The sequence below is a fragment of the Chinchilla lanigera genome, unplaced genomic scaffold (genome assembly GCF_000276665.1).
Source record: "Chinchilla lanigera isolate Chin_1 unplaced genomic scaffold, ChiLan1.0 scaffold00116, whole genome shotgun sequence".
Lineage (NCBI taxonomy): Eukaryota > Metazoa > Chordata > Mammalia > Rodentia > Chinchillidae > Chinchilla > Chinchilla lanigera.
Window position 1 is genome coordinate 3371422 of NW_004955517.1, and position 21609 is coordinate 3393030.

A 21609-nucleotide genomic window follows, 5' to 3' on the forward strand; every position below is an offset into this window, starting at 1 on the left:
CTCTCTCTCTCTCTCTCTCTCTCTCTCTGATAAGTATGACTAAGCAATAAAAGTGGTTGGCTAGATATTTTTCAAACTAAGTAATAGGCAGTTTAGGGTGTAGGAGGCCCAATGTCGTAACTTATTTCTTATGTGATTTCAAGCCACATTGCTTCATCTCTCTTAGCCTGGGTCTCTTCAGTTGTTAAATGGGAGCACCAATAGGATCTCTTGCAAAAGGCTGTGGTAAAGATTACATATACTACGCAGTGTTCCTAACTCATTGCCTGACAAGTAGCAAACACTCAGAAAAGGTTACTGATCAGTCACTGGACGGACCTGATTCATGGAATGTTTGGAGGGCTTGTGCATTCAGATATCATCAAAGAAGTGGGCCAGGAGTCAGGGAGCCAGTGCCAGCACCCTCCAGCCCCTAGGGCGGCGCTGTGTACAGTAAATGTCCTTTGTCTCCAAGGGTGTGGGAACATGAGCATGGTGCTCACTGACGGCTCCTCTTCCTAACTTCATCCCCGCCGCAGCAGCTTCTCTTGATTTATGTCTCCATTGCCGTCCTTCCCCAGAACTGGCTCTTTCCAGGGGGCTGGGGCACAAGGCTTAGGCCATGCTGCTAGAAAAGGGGTGTTCTTTGTCTCACCAAAGGGGACAGTGGGAAAGCAGAGAGTCCCAGGAAACAGAGTCCAACTAAAGTCACGGTTCTGTCTCTTTTTGAGGGCAGCTCAGTCCCTGCTTAGAAAGCAGGCTGGCAGCTCCGTGGGGTGAAGCCTTGACCTTGCTCTGTGCCTGCTGTGTGGCACGGTCACAGCAAGGATGGCTCGTGCTCCTGACCGTGGTTGCTGGGGTGGGTGTGGGGAAGCGGCCTCTCAGCATGCCTGCACTCAGCCGTGCTGCAGGAGGAGAACAGGGCTCTGCCTTCTGCCCGCCTGTTTTGCGGGCATGTTCTCTACAGCACGGGGTGCTGCAAAACAGAAGGAGAGCATCCCACCCTGAGAATCAACTCAGACACCTGCCAGTAACCTGGGGAGGTTCCAGCATCCTTTTCATGGCGACAAAGTGACTGTGGGCTAGAGAAGCAGGAGTCAACCTGACTGCTGCCATCAGGGCGGGGAAATGTGCTTTCTCCGCACCAGTAAGCCACAACTTGCAGCAGCTGGGGTAAGAATGGCTACACGCAGGACTGCTTGGCACTGTAGCACACACTGAGCTGGATCACGTCGTTCACTTCTCCCAGTATCCCTTCGAGTAATATTATTACTTATCCCCTCATTTACAGAAGTTAAAGAACTTACCCAGAAGGTTACCCAGCTAGAAAATGGCAAAGCCAGATTTCCAATTGAGCCAGTCCTGACCCTATCTCTTAGCCGCTTCACTGACAGATTTCTTTTTAAATTAAAACCAAAAAGAAAATAAAATTACACACACACACACATTTAACAACCATTCATGAAACAATACACATAGACAAAAATTACTGTAAAAGAGAGAGTACTTTCACCAGGCTGGAGCTGTGACACTGAGCTGTATCCCAGGCGAGAGGGTACTTTTAAAGGGAACTAGTGTTTTATTCATCAGAAGCATGTCCACATGTCATGGACAGTAGTCTTGTGGAGGTCAGGAGGGCTGTCATTTATTTGATCTGGACATGGTGCCTGTTGTGTATTCATTTTCTGGTGGTTCTTCCAAAGCCCAGTGGGTTGGGAGGGTCTGGTCATTGTTCTTAAATTACAGCTGGCAAAAAAGACATATTCCTATGCACAGTTCAAACCAAAGCGATGCTTAATGGTAGTGCTGCTGCCGTTGTGCAGGAGAAGCCCCAGTTTGACCCCAGGTCCCAGGGGTCGAAGCCCAGAGCCTGGTCCTGGCTGTCTCCCATGCTGCTGGGTCTCAGCTTGCCTCCCCTAGAAAACGCCAGACTGATGACCACTTTCTCACAAGAAGGCCAGAAGCAGAGAGCATGAGGCAGCCTGAGAGGCGGCCTCTCACCCAGGTAAAGAAACCTCCAGAGCGCCCTTCCCCATGCAAAGTGGGGCTTCTCCAGCACACAGGGTCTCTGCCCTCAGACGTGGCCACTGCCAGCCAGACTCTGGTGACATTCGCATCCAACTCGAGGTCCTGTCATTTTACTCTTTCGTCCTGACTCTGCGCTGTGGAACAATCGTGACCAAGTTCCATCCCACACTGGGGCGCTTTGGTGAACTCCATGAAGATTATGGTTTCCTGCCACTAGCTCTTCCTTTTCCAAGGCAAGAGGCCTCCCTTCACTTTCTTTGTAGAACACACCTCGGGAGTCCGCATCATCCTCATCAGGAGCATCTTAAAGTTGCAGTGACCAGGATGAACAATGGCACTCTACTTTGTTCTAAGTAATAACGGAACCACAATTTACCCAGAGCTATCGGGAGATCGAGAACACCAAGTGCAAGCCACATGTTGTAGGACGAAAGAATGAGTCTGTGAGGCTGGAGGCTGCGCGTGCAGGAGAGAACGCGATTCTCATTCATGACATGAGATTGCCTCATCTGCCCCAACTGCCTGGAAAGAAACAGAGTTTGACTGGTGTCATTCTCTGCGTTGGAACCGCATGTTGTGGTAAATGGAGAGTGGGCGTGTTTAAAGGTTGATCATTTCAGCTGTAGCAAAACTCATACCAGCTGCCATCAACTGCGCAGAGCAAGGGAGGCAATGTCTAGCTGGGGACAGTGCCTCTGCAGCACCACTCAGGCCATGGGTGCTTGACTGCCTTGAGCTTCTCCACCAGTATTGTGAAGACTGGGGTTGTAAGGGAGGAATCTGGGCTCAGAAAACCACATGCAAGTCCTGGCTTCCCTGCCTACTGACTGAGAGCCTCAGCAAATAAATTCCTTGGATTCTATGGATTTACATTTTCTCCGTGCAAGCGGACATGGTTGGTAGCCCCCATGTCACAGGATGGCTTAAAGCAGAAACTGTTGGTGAACATGTTTGGTAGACTGAACACATCATCAAACTGGTAGATATGGTATGTGGGAGAGACTTGAAAAAAGAAAGGTAAGCGGTCATTTAGCCTGAATTGAATTTTGGAAAAAGAATGCCAAGGAAAGATGTGGGGCTTAGGGACTGCTTAGTAAACATGGTAATTGTGCAAACTCTGGAAAGCCTTCCTCCTATCTGCTTAAGGGCCCACAATGGTTTCCTTCTCCCCAGCCTTCACAGGTTGTCGGCTTTGTATAAAAAGATAGCGGCTCTCAGATGGACCAGTGCACTGGCTTCTCAATTGGGTCTTTCCTCTGTTTACTGCACAACCCGGAAGCCAGAGCTGCCCACCAGCTCTCTTCTCCCTTCCTCCACACATCTTCCCCGAGTTCCCTTTCTAAGTCAGGTACCCAATGAGTCAGTGCAGAGACAGCTGGGAGAAGGAAGGGTGTAACCTTTGCTCTTGCAAGCTTTTGTAGGAGGCGGACTTTACACAAATGGGCAGAGATGGCAATTGCAATCCATGCTCCCAAGCCGATGGGCTAAGGTTCTCAGAGAATACAGGAGGGGAACAGAGTAGTCATCTTGGACGTTGGCAAAGATTAAAGAAGAAAGAAAGCACTGCCCTCCCAGTAACTAACGCATCGTGCATCGCCCCCTTTCAAGTTCACCGGGTACGTCCTCAGCTGTCTTCTCACCTGTCCTGACTACCAACCCTACAGAACACACAGTTCTGCCACCCTCCTCCAGAAATCTAAGAACCAGGCTAAAGACCTGGACGCGATCTCCCTGGGTCAAATAGTTCAGGCGCTTACAGGACTCTTCATTACATCCGGGGCTTTTCCAGCCCTGCTCTCTTGGTTCATTGGCTGCTGTCACTTAGGAGTTGGATTTGGAAAAGGATCACTGAGAAGAGCGCACAGAGGAAATGATTCCCCTGAGCACTTTTCCCGGAGCCCCTCGGTGGTCATGGAGACTGACTATTAACATTGCTGCCCCCCAGATGGCAAGGGGAAGGCGCCCTGCAGTGTGAAGACCTCCTGGCTGCTGTGTGTATGGCCGTCAGTGGGAAACCCTCCCCGACCTGCAGGAAACCCTCCCCAACCTGAAACACAGACTCATTAGTGTCTGAAGGAACGCATGTGGCCTGGCCCACACAGAAACACACAGAATTTCAAACTTCCTCCCTGAGGTGCTCTTCCTCGAACCCACAGCACACAGTGCTCACCCAGATTTCTTTATAAATGCTTAGCTGCCATTTGTTCCATACTGACCATACGCAGAGTGCCATGCACATTCACCCACTTATCAACCTGAAGAAATAGGCAGTATGAGTATTTCCATTTTGCAGATCTGGCCACTGAGGCTCAGAGACAAAGTAGCCTGCTCAGGGTCACACAGTGAGGGGTACAGCTGGATTTGAACCCAGGTCTGACTTCAGACTCCATCTTCAAACACTGCTCTGTACCACACTTACTCCCCCAAAACTGAAAATGAATTTTGTAACCATGTCCTGAGCTTCCCCATGGGGTGTTTTTAGCGCCTAAAATCAGGAGGCCAGACAATAGCACTGGGAGAATTTGCAGGGCTCTGGTCCCCAGCCTCAGATACCATGTCCTCCTGGGTGGAGGACGCCCTATGGCCGCACTCCCTCCTCAGGAAGACGCAAGTTAGCAGAAACAGAACTGACCAAGCCTTTCGGGACAGCCTGGGCCTAGTTACACAAAGACCCAAGTGACAAGTGCGGCCGTCTGAGCAGCTTCTCTGCGCTGGCGAACCCTCCACTCCCCAGTCTGGGTTTAACCAGAGCTGCTTTCCCTCTTTTTCATGGGAGAGAGGAAAATGCCAAGCTCGCGCTAGCCATAGCATCCATCAGGAGAATTGTGTGCTGACTCACTCTCACACCTCCTCCCCTCTCTTCCTCTCTCTCTTCCCCAAAGCAGTGGCTATGGCTTGAAAAAAATAGCAAACAGATTTTGTTTTTTAGTACCTTTTCGTTTTCCCCGGTCAGCATCGTGTGCCAGCATATTGTTCGGCGGGAATGCCGCATCGAGTTGTGAGCCTTAAACATGAACGCCCACCTCACCTCCGCCCTCTCCTTCTCTCTTTAGGTGAAGGCCGCTTCCAAATACGTGGACGTACCTGTGAGTATTTGAAAGCTGCTGTTTGTGGGTTTGTCACTGTGCTCAATTTGAGTGTTTATTTATTTATTGCACTTTCATGGGAGTTTTAACGGTGCTGTCTTCATTTGTTGCTGCTGAACTGTACAACCCTAACTCAGATCATCGGAAAGAGAGAGACCCAGGCTGTCCCATAGTAGGATTTTTTTCCAGAACAGAAGGCATGGTTTCCTTCACCCGGGAGGAAAGGGCTGCAGAGTAAGCCCCGTCCCCTTTCCCTCTCAGTTGATTTGGTTGTTCTGGTCCCTTTCATTCTGCTTTCCTCCGGCCCACCTCCCCTCCTGGAGACACCTTGGGAGCAAAGCACTGCAAAACACATTTGCACAAGGGCACCAGCACTTTTTTTAAACAAATAATTTCTGAATTTGTTCATTTTTGGGTCAATGCTGCAATTGTTTTAAGAAAACCTTACAAAAACTGCTTATAATTAGTGCAGGCCTCATTAATGAAGAGAGCCCTCAAAGTTCACAGATAAAGCCCTCGAAGTTGCCCAAAATTTACATTTAAATTGAGGTTAAGTACTACCCATGAATGCTAAAGTGTGGGATTACCTGTGATAAACCAGGATACATTTATAGACAGACTTTGTCCTGCCTATTAGCAAAATAAAATTGGAGAGATTTAAATATATTGCAATAAAGGGGAAAAGGAAATGATTCTGTTTCTCTGTTTCTAACAAAAGAAGTGTGAGTCTATTATAAAATATTAAATTTAGAGAGCTTATCTCAACAGCTGCCAAGGGCCTTGTACTGAACGTTTCTCATTCTGAACGTGGTTAAGTACCCTCCTTGTTCAAATACTTATTTGTTAAAATTTGTTTTTTTTCTAAAAGGATTTATATTAACATTTAAATTCATTTCCCCAGGAAGCTAAGTATGTAATGGTTTATTGGCTTATTTCTCAAAGGAAGACAAAATGGAAAATTGGAGTGAATTTAGCATTAGCCTATATTTTGTTTGTTTAATGAGAGAATGTACAATCAATAATTATGCTTTGAATTTATATAATACTTCTCATCAAGGGACCTCAGATTCCTTGTGTAGGCAGAAGAACGGGGAAGAGGAAAGGCTCACAGAACTGCAGTAAGGAGAGAAGTTGAGCAATTTACTTTTTCAAGTCCCAAAGTAGAAACTTTCTTTTCAAGGGCCCAGTCCTCTCCATCTTTAAAATGGAGATGGTGATACCTAACTCCTGGGCTAGCTGTGCAAATTAAATGGCACTACACACATGGCACTCACTACGCTTTTTGGCAGAGAAGGGCACGTGGTGGCCGTGATGGTGGTGGTGGTTTAACACCCAGGGCGGAAGCCTGACGAATTTGCAGATGTCAGCCGCTCTCCACTGGCCTTCAGTACCCAGAGATTGAAATTCTAAGCTCCCAACACAAAGATACGGTGTCTGAGTCTGTTTTCCGTGGGCTTTGAGGCTGAGGGGAAGTCTCAATGGCAGGGTAAGGACAGGTGACCTGTAGACCCACCCCGAACACAAGGAGGGATTTGATCTGGCCATCACTGTTAGCCACAGACAGTTAGGGTGAACTACACGTGAGTGGCGTTTTGAAGAAGTCCCACAAAGTCCAGTATCAGCAGTTTCCTATGAGTCAACATACTGATTCCTGAAAGCCAGGCTCATATTCATTGTAAAGATGGGGTAAATAGATTCTAGGTCAACAAGCGAGTGTCATGACCTGGGGTCGTTCATGGGTTCCTGTTATACTAGAAGTCTTGTTGAGCTATGAAAAAGAAAGAGAAAAAGAGTTCACAGAATTTCCACCTTGTAGAGAGGCAAATATAATGCAGCTTGCCCTCAAATGTGGTACATTTTCCACTGATGATATGCAGCCTAGTTATAATTCCTACGTACTACACCCAAGCCTTATAAAGCACTCCCTGTGTGCCGGGCACTGTTCTAAACCCTTTACACGTAATCTTTCCAAGCACCAGACTTTAAAGATGAGGAACCTGAGACACAGAGAGGTTCCCTTACTCAGGACCACACAGCTGGTCACGGGCATAGCTGAGATTTAAAGCAATGTTTCTCAATACCCTTCTATGCTGTTGGATGATTTTTAACGCAGAGACACATGTCTTTATTTTGGTAGGTGAGTGATTATTTGGTATTCACAAATATATGATTAGCACATCCAACTCATTACTGCATCAGTTGTTAATGGCTTAGCACCACACTGAACTTTAAGTTGATTAATGTGTGCTTTCATAGCTCATATTATAATAAATGTTTTATTTAGAAAGTACATAGCTTATAGAAAACAATAACACATGATACACATTTGTACTATATATATAATATATAATTTATGTATAGTAAATAATAATGTACTTCTAAAAATAATTTACTTCTAAAAATAGCCCTATTAGGGGGATATTAATTTCATCATGTTTTATAGCTAGGGAAACTGAGGCACAGAGGTTGAGTAGCATCTCAAGTTCTGCTAAGTAGTGAGGAAAGATTCAGGGGGTGTTGGTTTGATCTTACTCCACTTCGTGCCTGTCACTGCTCTCTGGAAACTTGAAATCAGCTCTGGTGGGAGTTTTTACACCATGGAGATTGGAAAGCACTATAAATCAGGACTTGGTTTTTTATCTCACTGTTGGTTTTGAAGAATGTGGTCACTGCACCACAGACTGTCACCTAACCAGTGGGCGTCTCCCAAACCAGAATGTACAGCAGTAAGACTTGATCACGCTCTTGATTTGTTTGCTTATTTTGAGATTTCCAAACCTTGTCTCCAGAGATTCTGGTTCAGCACTTCTGGGGCGCAGCCTGGAAATCCCTTTCTAAGACGGTCTTTATATAATTAAGGCTTGCTTGGAATGCTGAAGTTTGAGTTGTTTTCCTCTAATTCAGGAGTACCCTAGTAGGAACAAGCTAAGATTAAAATGTCCTATTTTCCCCGTGCCACAGCGTGGCTTATTCACAAATTATATCTGCTGCATGTGGTGGTGTTAACTCTACAGAAACTTACTTATATTTCTTTAACTGTTTCCTCAAATCTGTGCCATACCCCATCAAGCTGTCAGAGGCACATTTGAAAACCATCACCTAAAAGCAAACCCACTGTGTGTGGCAGCAGTGTGGTGGGAAGCTAAGGTAGTAGCAGCTGCTCGGCCACGTATAACAAGCTTAGCTTGTTTGTCAATAGTTTTATCTTAGATGTTTTGATTCGAATCTACTTAAAATGCATTATATATCTTTCCTACCTTTTTATCCATTTTTTAAAATACTGTGCCATTTCATCTTTCGTCGCAATGGCTCAGGTTCACTGCTGTGGCATGCCTTCCCCCAGTGGCTGCAAAGTGACCTGCACCCCCAGGGCCTCCCAAGGTACAGGGGCAGCTGCCCCCAGTAACTCCAGGCCCCAGGCATGAGTCCCCGTGTCCGGTGTTGAGGTCTGGCAGCCTGCTCCCCAGGCCAGGGAGACCAGGCAAAGTGAGGGTGTTCTCTTAGCAGCGTATCTACCTGCCCGGTGTGGTGGCACACACCTGTAATCCCAGCACTTGGGAGGTTAAGGCGGGAAGATTGCTGTAAATTTGAGGCCAACCTGGGCTACATAAGTGAGTTCAAGCCCAGCCTGAACTAGATAGCAAGACCCTGTCTCAAAAACAATTAAAAAAAAAAAAAAAGAAAAGCATACCTGCCTAACAATTTCCTTCTTCATTCCTGACCCATCAAGGGCTGGAAAGCAAACAGGCTGGAATTTCATGTAGAGCTAGCAAGAAAGGAAGATAGTTGGGAGTGGGAGACTGAGGACTGTTATAGGAAAATACACATTTTTTACAGATTTTATCTTGATAGAGGCTCCACTGAGACCCCTTTTTTTTCTTGTTGATCTAAAGTAGATTCTAAAAGTATTTAAGGTTATGATGTAATATAAAATTGTGGGAGAAAACACCATAGTAACTCCTGTTTGTACTGCAATTTACAACTTTCAAGGCATTTTCATGAACATTATTTTAGAAGATGATCATTAATAATCCTTGCAGGTAAGTTGGGGAGCTGTTACCAATCCCATTTTGCAGATGGCATCACTGAGATCCAGAGAGGTCTGAATGATTTGTACAAGTTCCAGTTCATGGAGGATTGAGTAAGAATCCATCTAATGGATTGAAGAACTTTACTCATTTATTCATGGATTGGTTCACCAGCAAATGTTTACTGAGTACTTACTATGTGCTAGACACCATTCTGTAAACAAGGTCCACTGCAGACAAAAAGCCAAAGGTTTTTTATGGAGCTTATGTTCTAGTGGAAGAAGACAGATAAAAATGAAACAAATAAGTGTACAATACAATGTCGGCTCTTGGCAAATGCTATGGAAAAAATAATAAGAAAGAGAAGGAAAACCATGCAGTTTCTTAACTACCAGGGTGACATGAGCCAAAATGAATTTTTTTTAAATCAAAGTTTTAAAAACCTAAATGAAATGTCCCTCTGAGGACAGGAAGCCTTAGGGCAAGGAGGTGGAAGGGTGACAGTAGCCATCCTCTATGTCAGGGTACCATCCTGGCTGTTGAGGGGCTCAGGGAAGCTGGCCGTGGATTGCAGCTCCATGTACAGCTGCACGTACCTAGGAGAGAGCTACATCAGCCCCAGGCTTCCCCAGGGAAGCAACGAAAGCAATAATAATAAGCTTCCGTCCCTACTGAGTGTGTCCTTTGATATGCAGCTGCAAAGGGAGACAGGAGAGGTGCCAGTTGAGAACTGATAGCTTACACTCACATTTCATTGGAGAGCTGCTATTGTTTCGTATCATAAAACTGCAACAATTATAGGACCATCACAAACCCATTCAATCCATTTGCTGAAAATTGCTTGAAAGTGTAACACTTGACTACTGTGGCTTGGGGTTGTCCTCATTGTTTTTCAAATTAATACCTTGTCATTGTTTCAGCAGGTGTTAAGAAATGTTACTAGCATCCCAGGGGCCAAGCATTGGCCCTTTGCTTGATAATTGTTTGCTTTGTATCAGGAAAAAAAAAATACAGTCCTACTGTTTCCAAACCTTCCTCATTTTCACCCTGGAAATTACACAGAAGTGTTAACTAACTTCAATTTGCAGTGCCTGACAGTTACGTCTGCTAGAGAAATGATACTTTGTGATCTAAGGTAAAGCACAGTAATGAAAACTAATCTTTCTAGTTATTAGCAAACATACATGTCTGCTGTGGAAATTTAAGGGGTTTGTGGCAGCTCTCCTTGTGACCTATATTACAGGGTTTTAATAGGTTTCTTTGGAGATAACTTTGATTTCGACATCTCAAGCAGTATACATTCTGAGTTTCTTTCTTCCTAACTTCTTCACAGTAAATCATTTCCTAACTACTGGGTGAACCACCTGCTTACCTTCCCAGAAAAATCTAATTTATTTAAAAACCGAGTCCTCCCCTCTCCCCTGCCTTTCTCACTCCCTATCCTCAGGCTTTAAAGCTGTACAGAAAAGCAAAGGCAAATAACTGAAAATCTCCTCACAGTGAGCTGGTTAGCAAATATTCACCATGTACACTCGTTAAATGGGAACTGGGTAGGAGCGCGTACAGGCTGAAATATGTCTTCAGCATTTCCTCAGTATTTTGTAAAGAAAGAAGGAGGACAGACCATGGGAAGCAGAGTATGTTCTTTAATGGGGGTTTCACTTCACAGCAAAGTCAGAGAGTATCTCTGGATTATCCAGTGAAGATTTATCCACTGGACACATTTAACAGAAAAAAAATTAACGGCTAAAATTAGATCCATAAAATCCCACAGTTCTAGCTCCCTTCTTAGCCAGGCTTGCTTCCTGGAAGGAGCAGGGGCTTCTAATGTAATTCCTACCAGTCCAGGTTACTGAGAGCTGTGCTGTAGCCAGAGGTGACCCCACAGAAGCAGTGAAGGATGTCGGGAAGCTGGGGTGGCGGTGAGGTGCGGAGGAATGAGTAATCGCTCAAGAGACGCTGTCTGAAAATTCCATTTTCATGTTTTGCTGTTTCTTTGCAGAAACCCGGAATGGATGTGGCCGACGCCTACGTGACTTTCGTCCGCCACTCACAGGATGTCCTGCGTGATAAGGTCAATGAGGAGATGTATATAGAAAGGTTATTTGATGTAAGTAAATGCCTTCTCCTCCTTGAAGACCGAGGAGGAGACCCTCCAAAATGTGACAAAATAAGAGACAGGAGGATAAGTCACATTTTGAGAAAATGGATTGGTCCTGAGTCAAGCACGATCTTTTCCTCTCCCTCTGCCCTAGGCTCGTATCTGTCGTGTCTGTTCCAAACCCACCCCTGGTGTGGCAGTGTCTCAGTCCCCGTCTGTGTGACATGCAGGACAGCACACAGCCTCTCGGCAAGCAGCGCGTTCTGCACAGAGCTTGTGAGGCAGCTTTGTCTAACTGGCAAAGACCTACCTTGGTTCTGGTCCTCCTTGCAATCTGGCCCCCCTTTAGGGAGCTGATCCATCAGGGATGCTGAGGCCAGCTCCCTCCCCAGGGGGCGGTACCTCCCTGGCGCCAGCTATGGCGTGCAGATGTACAGCCAGTGTCACATTCTTAGCAACTCGGAGACGATTTTGTTTTTGCAAAACCAGAAATCCTTAGCCCTGGGTCTTGGCAAACACTTCTGTGGGAGAATTCCTGAGTCAAGTGCCGTTCTAATCCCTACCCACCCACCACCCAAAAATCTAGGAGGGGAAGCAGGTATTCAAGAAGGGAGTACATCCAGCCACGAGACCCAGATCAAACTTCAGAAAATGCAGCTTTCTAAGGGTTAATATTTTTGAAGCAATGTTATTTCCACTGTGACTCATCTGTAGTGCAAAGCAAGCCACTGAGGCAAGAAAGAAAAAGAAGGGAAAAAGAATCTGCTTTGGTCTCAAATGACCTGCCTCTTTTCAGGCCAAAGCAGGTGAGGTTGCCCAATGTGGCCAGACATTTTGCATCAAGTTCCACTAAATCTGTCAGTGTAGACCTGGCCAGAGTGCATGGAAGCCGATGTCCTTGTCTCTGTGTGGCTCTAACTGTGCAGACTACTTCTGTCTCGTGAAATGTGAGCTCTTCCTGTCCAGGTTTCCATATATTTAGTGCCAGCCTGAACATTAATGTTTTGGTGTACTATGAAATCCTTGTTTCTATATTTTTTCTGTGATTGTGTTCACCAATTTACACTGAGTTTTGTGTGTGTGTGTTTTTGTTCCATAGCTAAGTGAGCTCATTGTTGGCACGGCTTTTGGATTCTGCAGCTTCTGACTTTTATATGCTTTGTCTTCCAGCTCATTTGCTTTCCTAGTGTGTTGAAAGGTTCCTTTCTCCTTTTCTTTTTCTTTTCTTCCTCCTTTCCAGTCATCCCCTTTCTGCACTCCACATCCCTCTCTCCTTCACCACCTTCTTTTGAGAAAACCCTTCTTACTTTTTAATTCCCACTCGTTCTCTCTCAGATTAAAATGGAACTTATCTCTCATGTCAAATGTTTTATCACATTATACCAAGTGGCATGAATTAGAATCAAATAATCTTCCTGTGTACATCTTCTAGCATGACCCACATCCACTGAGAATGCCTCATACATGCATAAAGCTCACCGGCGGGCCATCCCCGCTCTGCATGCGTGCCTTTATGAAAGTCCTGAGCCCGGTATGTCTGGGGCAAGATCTCCCATCCAATAGGCATTGAAAATAGAGACAGGCAGACCCCCGGGCCTGCAGTCAAGAGTGTGCACGCTCTGCCCATCTCCGCTGAATTCACTTCCAAAGCACAAATTTCCAAGAAGCCTGTGGATTGTTCTTTTCAATGCCTAGGTTGCCTTTTTATTCCTTTGATCAGCACCTTCTGATTCTCGGTTTTGTGTGGCCCGTGTGTACGTGTGCGCGTGTGTTTCCGTATGGGCGTGTGTGTGTGTGTGTGTGTGTGTGTGTGTGTGTGTGCAAATACCTTCGTGCTCGCTGAAACTTAAAAACATCTAGTACTGAATTGGACATTTAATTTGCAGTTTAGCCTCTTGCTTCATTGACAAATCAATTAAAAGTGCAAAGGGGGAAAAATTAGGGAGTATTGTTGAAGGCAGCAAGGCAAATAAATGGTCATTTCAGCGGCTCTTTTTAAGGGAAAGTGCAACCAAATCATTATTTAAAAAAACAGTGCAGCCTCGGCTGGCACAGATGGTACGTGTGGACTTGCCCGACCGGGAAGAATGCAGGCACGGGCGAGCCCTCCAAGCTTTGAGGGGGAGTTTACACTTGCAAGAAATATTACAGAAGTAATACTAACGTTACATTTAGGCTCAACCAGACTGCACAAGTACAGATGCTCTGCCCCCTGCTGTGTTGCGCTGGCCAGAGTGAAGTGCCCCAGCAATATCAGGAGAACCCCCACAACTTAGTCTCATGTTGTCCCAGTTTCGTTTGCCCGGGAGCTTCTTCCTTAGACCTTCTTATCTAATTCTAAAAACTTACCCATTCCTACTCTTCCCTTCCGTTCACTGTACCTGACTCTCAGCACTGCAGAGAAATCATTTTCAGGAGCTTACTTAGACATTTACCATCTTTCCAAATAACCTGAACCCCTAATTTATAGAATATATCGGTGCTAGGCAACCTAACTGATGTAGCACAAAAAAAAGTTACTGAATCTGTCATGAATCTGAAACATTTGTCATTTCAAAAACCCAGAGCTTCTCAAAAAGCTTCATTACCATGCAGCACTGAGTAATTTAATTCAGTACTTACTGCTTTTCTATCATCTAGCAGCAAAACATCAGATTACCAACATGTTTGATTATTTTCGGCTTCTGTTTCCTCAAGCATGGTGTTTATTTCTTTGCATCTATGTTCTGCAAGGCTCTCGTCTCCCGCAAGCTGAACAGGGGACCAGGAGTATCCGGGCAGAGGGGTTTGATTGTGAAAGCTGCCACCCGACATTTCCTGCTGCAGTGAACTCACTCTTTCAACTCTGTCCCTTAATGACTGCGGTCCCGGGGCAAGTGTCTCCACAATTGGCAGAACCCTATTGAGAAAGACTTGTTGATCTGGGAAGTTTCTCTTCCAAATTGTTGCATTTTGATAAATGGCAAAAATGAATAATAGCAAATTAACAATTTGAATGAAGAAGAAAGTGTTTGTGTCTGAGACTGTTTGCTGTTTTGGGGTTGCTGATTCTGACTGTAGTGTCGTTCTCTGGGTTTTTTGTTCCTGCCGGCATCTGTCATTCCAAGGCATGTTCTAAGGATTTCTGCTGTATTTTTAACTGTATTGCGAGTCTCAGTTTTCATTTACCTGATAAGTCCTGTAAGTTCTTGCCATTTGGTATTATTCCTTCTTTGCCCTATTAAGTGTGCCCTGGTTTGTTGTTTGTTTTTTGTATTTTTTAAAAAAAAGGCTAGACGGCTTCTGTGTGCACTTGTTATCTGAAAATTTCAGAATGATAGCCAGTCGTGTCCTGCTGTGTTTTCCGGTTAACCAGGCCCCTACTCAGGGCTCTCAGAGGCGGTTTTCTCTCCGCCTCGTCGTCGTCGTACTTTTGGCTGGAGGTGGGTGCTCGTGAGAGATCATCAGCACAGTATCTGGGACTCTGCATTGATGTTCTGCGTTTTTATCTATTTCATCGTGTAACTTAAGAACAAGCTTTCTAAATTCATCTTCACCAATTTTTTTTAAACCAAGCCTTCTCCAGGTTTCTTGGAGAAACACATAATGTTGCCTAATCCAATCGTTTTTTGCAGTGAAAGTTTCCCTATTTATTAATACAACTAGTCTTTGTGGTCTTCCATAAAATACTAACAATACTTTTTGATAATGTACCTTAAAAAGAACTTAACCAATCCAAAATAAAGTATTGCTCAGAATAGAATCCCTAGACTATTTCCCATGATATTTTAAGTGTACAGCTATATGCTTTTTATGTGCATTTTTCCTAAAGAAATGAAGTATAATTGCTACAAAATAAGTCTCTAATATTTAAAAACAAAATATTCAGAGATTTGAATCAAGAGAATATTCCAATACGTACAATAACATGAATTTAAATTATGTTAAATATGCTGAATTTTTAAAAGAAAATCAGATTGCTGTAAGACTCAAGTGGAAACTTGGCCTCCTTGACAATTATTGCTGATTTTTAAAGAAAATATAAAACATGGGTATGAAATAATCTCCATATTCCTGAAGCAGCAGCTAAAGAGGGATGCACAAGCTCAAGAAATAACCTGAAGATAGCGATTCAAAGTTGGAGTGTCCATAAATCATGCAGATGGCTTCCCCCCCTGCTCTAGTGATTAATTCAACATCTTCCCCAAAACAAAAACATGATTTTTGAAATTAGAGATCAGATCATCAAGACAAGCACCTAAGATTCAAGGTCTAAACAAAAATTAATTTATTTTCTTTCCTCCTTGTACTTCTTGAAGACACAGACTGAGAAGAAAATCGGGATTAAAAGAGATGTGCTTAGGGTGAATTCATCTGCTTAAACCTCACAGGCTCCGAGATGAGTGATTAAAAAGCCATCTCGAACTTGGATGGAATCCACAGTGGTGGTAATGCTGCATTCGTGCTGGCTTGCTGCAGACCCCATGTCATTGTGCACCAGGCCCGGGGAACATTTGACTGGAGATGATACATGGATTATCTAGGTCAATTATACACTTAATCTGCCTTCTGGAGGATTAAGTATTTGCAGATTGACTCTGCATTTGGCTTCTCCCTGGCAGTTATCAGATCAGGGAAGGGCCCTTCCCAAACTGCCTTGTAAGAACTTAATCAGGCAGCACGATCAGATTCGGAAGAGACTGCTGCTCAGAATTCTTTGCCTTACACAGATTTTAATTTGCTGTTCCATTGTCACACCGTGTGTTTGTTCACTTTATGTGGCAGCACAATAATCAAGAGTGATTATTTCTCTTGAAAGAGGTAATTTGAGAAATGAAAGCTTTGCCTATTAGAATATACTTGAACTCATATAGGAAGCCAAGGAGACTCTTATTTTAATAACCTCATTCAATTAGAAGAACACCATACGTGTGAACATGTATCAGTCAAAATAGGAGACATCGTGCTCCAAGAAGTACTGAAGAACAGGCCACCAGGAGAATATTGTGTCACGTCCACAAGGCGTATCACCAACTGCCAGGTGAGGGAAACCACCCCTAAAGTACGAAGGGGAGAAGTGCAAGGGGTTCACCAGTACAGTAGGCTGCAGTTCTAGAGGGCCGACTAAAGAAAATCAAGGCAAATGGCATTCTAGACACGGAGATGGTGTGTTATCTCCTGTGTGAACAACCGGCAGCTTTGAGCCTTCCGAACAGGGGCCACTGTGGAATGGTCATCGCCTCGCTTCTGGAGCTCAAACCCAACCCTTGCAAGCTAGGGCAGGTTACCTAACCTCTCGGAGCCTTGGCAGGCACATTCACCTAGCCAACAGGATGCTAGTAAACAGAACCTTCCTCACGGAGCAGTTCTGAGGGCGAGACGCCGTGTCCTCCTGCAGCATTGGGCCCGAGGAGGCATTTGGTAAGTGCTAGCCGCCACCACCATCACCATCATCACCATCAACATCACTGAAATGGAAATGCTTTTGCCTGCCCCTGCTTTTCTTGGAAAAGCAGAACTTCACATCTGCTCTAAGGTATTGTGAGAGTCTCTCTGTCACTTTAAGACCGTAACCCTAAGCTTGCTTGGAATCTGATGATGTGCACGGCTTGGTGTCTTCTCACTTCTGGTAAAGCGTGTTTCCAAAACAGGCAGAATGGTGATGATCAGAAGCAGAGCTTCCGAGTAAGCCAGACAGAAGCAGCAGCTATGGGGTTGCCACTCCCCGGCTGACTGACGTTGGGTGAATTAGTCTCCCTGAGCCTCAGTTTGCCCATCTGTACAGAAACTGACTTCTTGTAGCTTTGTGAGGACTAGATAACGTAATATAGGCTCACACAGATAAAAAATAAGTGGTTTTGTTTTGCAGTTCTGGGGGTTGAACCCAGAGCTTGCTCATGCCAGGCAAGGGCTCTACCACTCAGCCACACCACAGCCCTGGACTAATCTTTTATCACCATCGATGTTATCTCTGAGAACCACTTGTTTGTTCAGGTGATTTTGAAATGAGCTATCCCTAGGCCCCAGCCCTCTCCACAAAACCCCCAAGAATTAGTAAATGAGTCCAAGTCGACCTTGTGAAGTTCAGGAGGCTAGGGGTGGGGGCAGTGATAGAGGGAAGGTGTGTTTAATACCCTTTGTTATTAAGCTATCATAGGTACATTTTAGACATTTAGAAAATAGCTAAGCAAAAATAAGAAAATTGAAACATTATGTTCCTCGAACCCAGAGACTATTTTCTGCATGTTTATTCTTTTTCTATGTGCTTATATTCATTACGTACTTTTGAAATGAATTAGCAAAACAAAATTGCTTTTTTTAAGTTAATGATCTACATTTTCCATGGTAATGACTGTTCATGGAACATACTGTTTGTGTTCAAAATTCTCCACCTGCCCCCAAATACTCTGGACAACGGTGTGTGCAAGGCAGGCCCCGAGGCAGAGCCACACATGGCACCACGGGGCTGTGATGCCACATGAATTCCTTTTTTCACTGGCACTGGCCCTTTTTCCATGATCCTGCCTTGCTAAAGGACCACTGTGCCAATTGTTCTGCAGACTGGAGGAGTTTATTACTGTCTAAACATAGAACTGATTTGTTGAGGAAAAAAATCAAGTTGGATTCAACCAAGTAGTTCTCTTAAACATAATTAGTAACTTAGCAGAATTCAACCGGTTTTTTTAAAGCTGCTCTCTGTAATGTAAGGAAAATTTCTGCAGCTAGTTTAAAAAATAATAATAATAATAATAGCTACACTTCGAGGAACCCCCAGAGAGCAGAGTACAAGCAGACCATGTGAGGAATGACTGAGATTTCATTGGATGTTTTGAGACACGTATGGTGGGGGCGGGTGGTGAGACTGAGGCTCAGTCCAGGTGCTCTTCTGTCATGGTAACTACTTTTGTGAAGTCTTGGACTGTTGGCTTGGATGCACAAGTTCCCATGCCCACACCATTGAGAAGGCTTCTTCTGTAATTCTAGGACTTGTCCCGAGGTTATCATTCTGAAATTAAGTCCTCCAAAGCAATCTGATGCGGCACTTTCCCGCATCGTTTAGGTCAAATTTTAATTGAACTGTGTCTTCATTTCTGTCATTAACAATGAAACTAAAGAGCAGGTCTACCAGCCTCCTGGGACATGCTTTAGGATCTGTGTGGTTACATACATAGTGGAACTGGAGAACAAATCCAACATGCAGGTAGGAAAGGACTGACAGTTGATTCTTTCACCCAGTTTTGAGCCTCCGAGTAAATTCTTGCGTTTAAGTCATGCCCTGGGCCATGCAGCAGAGCTACAGAAGCGTGTCATCCCCTAGGAAGACACACAGGATGGGGGAGAGTTGGGGAAACAAGTAGTAGATGGCCAATCCCTCTCACCTTGATTGGTAGCACTACCTGCAGGAAAACCACATACCCAATCCAGTTCTAAACTCAAGATCTTTCCCAGCTGAAATTACAAAATAATCCCCGTTCGTCACCGAGAGTCTTACCCTCCAGCGCCCTCAAAGACTCAATATCTCCATGCTTCCACTTCCTCCCACCCCTCAAATCTGCTCTTAACAGATTTGATCACTTTTATTGTCTTTCTTGGGATAATTACAATTTAACAAAATATTTAGCCAAAGGAAGAAAGCTCTGACAGTAGTTCTTTTTCTTTTTAGGATGGTAGAAGGAAGCCCTATTAGGGTGAGCAGGGAGGGGATGGAGAGGGTGTTTTGGTGCCTCTGATGCCCATTGAACGAACCTCTTGTTCACATACGAATCCTTTGATTAACTCCTTTGATTTTGGAGTCTTAGGTATGGGAACACATTTCTGTTCTCTATGGACGCTGGAATACTCTCTGTGCCCAGATGGTTTGAAGATTCAGAAATCCTGCATACAAAAAAGATAGGAAGGCATTAATAGACTGGATTAATCATGTCAATGGGTTGTTGCTATGTGAAAGGACTTAAATGTTTATTTTTTTTTGTTGTTGGTATCATCCTCACAGATTTACATTTCAGTAGCATATCTTCAAATAGTTCCTTAGTCATCTGGCTACTTCTGAAGACATCCATGGAAATAGATCTCGTTTCCTTTAGGGCAAACCTTACATAAAATCAGCCTTGAATTTTCTCTGGAGATTGTGTGCACTGCAGAGTTTTGCTAAGTGTCTTTCTCAGAACAGCTTTCTGTGTTCCAGGAGACATTTGGTGAAGACAGTTAATTTGTTTTCTTTTCCAGAGGAGACTGTTCCATTAATCATTCAAAAAAGCCAGGCTGATTGCTCTGTTGCATTAAGGTCACAGTATTCTTGTTAACATGACCTACACAATACTTGTGCATCTTAGAAAGGGTTTTTTTAATGTCAGACTTATGGCGTGAAAGCAGTAAGTGGCAGACTCAGACACACTACACATGCTCAAATACACATGGGCATTCGTGCGTGCACACACACACACACACACAAACACACAGGGTAGCCAAGGCACATTTTGTGGAACAAATATTATCACATTTTGTTGCAGGAGACAAGATGTACTAAATCCTCAAATACTTCCCAGTAATGAACCAGTCACCATTTCTCCCCCCGCCCCCGCCACACTCCATAAAAACTCCGGCTATTGTCCAAAGGCTCCACTCTGCCAGGACCTAGGGTCGTAGTCCTTGCTCAAATAGTTTTTCCTAAAGAATGAATCTAAAACATCAATTGCAGATTCCTGTTCAAGCATAGACTGTGGACCCTCTCCTCCTCCTCACCTGCGAATTGGTAAGATGTGCCTACTTCAGCCCTAGCACAGCCCAAGTGAGTTAGAATCTGCATTTGAGCAAGATTATCTGATATTTTAAATGCACGATAATATCTGTGAAATACTAGGAAAGATTAGTGACTTTCAAACTTGTGTGCCCTCAGCTCATTTAAGAAATAAATTTTAAGCTGGGCATGGTGGCGCACATGTGTAATTCTAGCCCTCAGGAGGCTGAGGCAGGAGGAGAATCACCCTAGGCTACATATCGAGTTCAAGGTCAACCTCAACTACACGGTGAGAGCCTGTCTCAACAATTAACTAATTGATTGACTGATTGATTTTAGCTGAGCATGGTGGCATACACTTGTAATCTCAGCACCTTGGAAGGCTGAGGCAGGAAGATCACAAGTATGAGCCCAGTCCAGGAAACTTAGTGACTTTGCAAGACCCACTCTCAAATTTAAAAAAAAAATGTACAAAGGGCTGGGGATACAGCTCAGTGTAAAGGTTCTGGGTTCAATCCTTAGACCCAAGGTGGAGGAGAAAAAAGAAAGGAAAAATATAAATTTTAGGGCTAGACATGTAGCTCAGTGGTAGAGTATTTGCCTAGCATACATGAGGCCTGGGTTTAATCCCCAGTACCACAGACAGACACACACACACACACACCCCAACCCAACTCTATTTTGCAGCCCAGCATATATACACAACACATACACACAGTGAAGAAAGAAGAATGTTTGTGAAACAGTACCTACCTTGTCATATGCAGGGCAGTCTAGTGTCTTGTAGTCCATCTTTCAAAAATGTCAGTGGTAATAAGTAAAATCATCTCGCTGTACACTCACATGTTACATCACGTGTTAAAACCATGATTCAAACACAGTCTCCCACCCTGGGCCAAAACTGACGTACGGTGGGTGCACTGAATGATGCAGCGGCACCCCGACTTCTACTCCAGGTGTCCTCTAGGTGTCGATAGCAGCCACCGTCACCCCACATGTGATCACCACGTCTACAGATAGAGCCAGATGTACCACAGGAGACAAATCACCCCCACTTATGAACAGCTGATTAGATGAACAAGAAAAGAGGTCACTGCTAAATGTGTACAGGGTATCTATGCCACTCCAGGTGTCACATGTCCCTCTGCCACCCCCACCATCAGACAACAGTGTAATAAATACGGTGTAGCCATAGTGACAAAGGGGAGCTTATTTACTGTTTAGCAGGTGCTAAAGAAGTCCATTCGTGGGGCTGGGGATTTAGCTCAGCAGCCCAGCGCCTGCCTGGCAAGTGCAAGGTTGTGAGTTCGATTCCCGGTACAGGAAAAAAAAAAAAAACAAGAAGTCCATTAGTAGCTGGGTATAGTGGCACATGCTTGTAATCCCAGCAGTCTAGGAAGCTGAGACAAGAGGATTCTAAGTTTGAGCCCAGCCTGGCCAATTTAGAGCAAGACCCTAACTCAAAAAAAAAAAGGGAGAAAAGAAAAGAGAAAGAGAGAGAGAGAGAGAAGGGAAGGGAAATGAAAGAGAAAAGAAAAAGGAAAAGAAAAGGAAAAAGAAGAAAAGAAAAGGAAAGAAAGAAAAGAAAAGAGTAATCAATCCATTCATCAACCCAGGAGCTGGCTACAGAGCCTGCCCCATTCTGTGACACTCGCTGCACCGGGGAGACTT

General features: G+C 44.5%; 1 protein-coding gene across 1 annotated transcript in view; it reads left to right on the forward strand.

The window, feature by feature from the left end:
* Positions 1 to 21609, forward strand: part of Cadps (Ca++-dependent secretion activator) — a 454713-nt gene that overhangs the window by 405951 nt on the left and 27153 nt on the right. Inside the window, exons 32-33 of the mRNA XM_013506934.1 lie at positions 5061 to 5093; positions 11124 to 11231. Of these exons, the coding sequence (XP_013362388.1) occupies positions 5061 to 5093; positions 11124 to 11231 (141 nt within the window). The remainder of the gene's footprint in view (positions 1 to 5060; positions 5094 to 11123; positions 11232 to 21609) is intronic.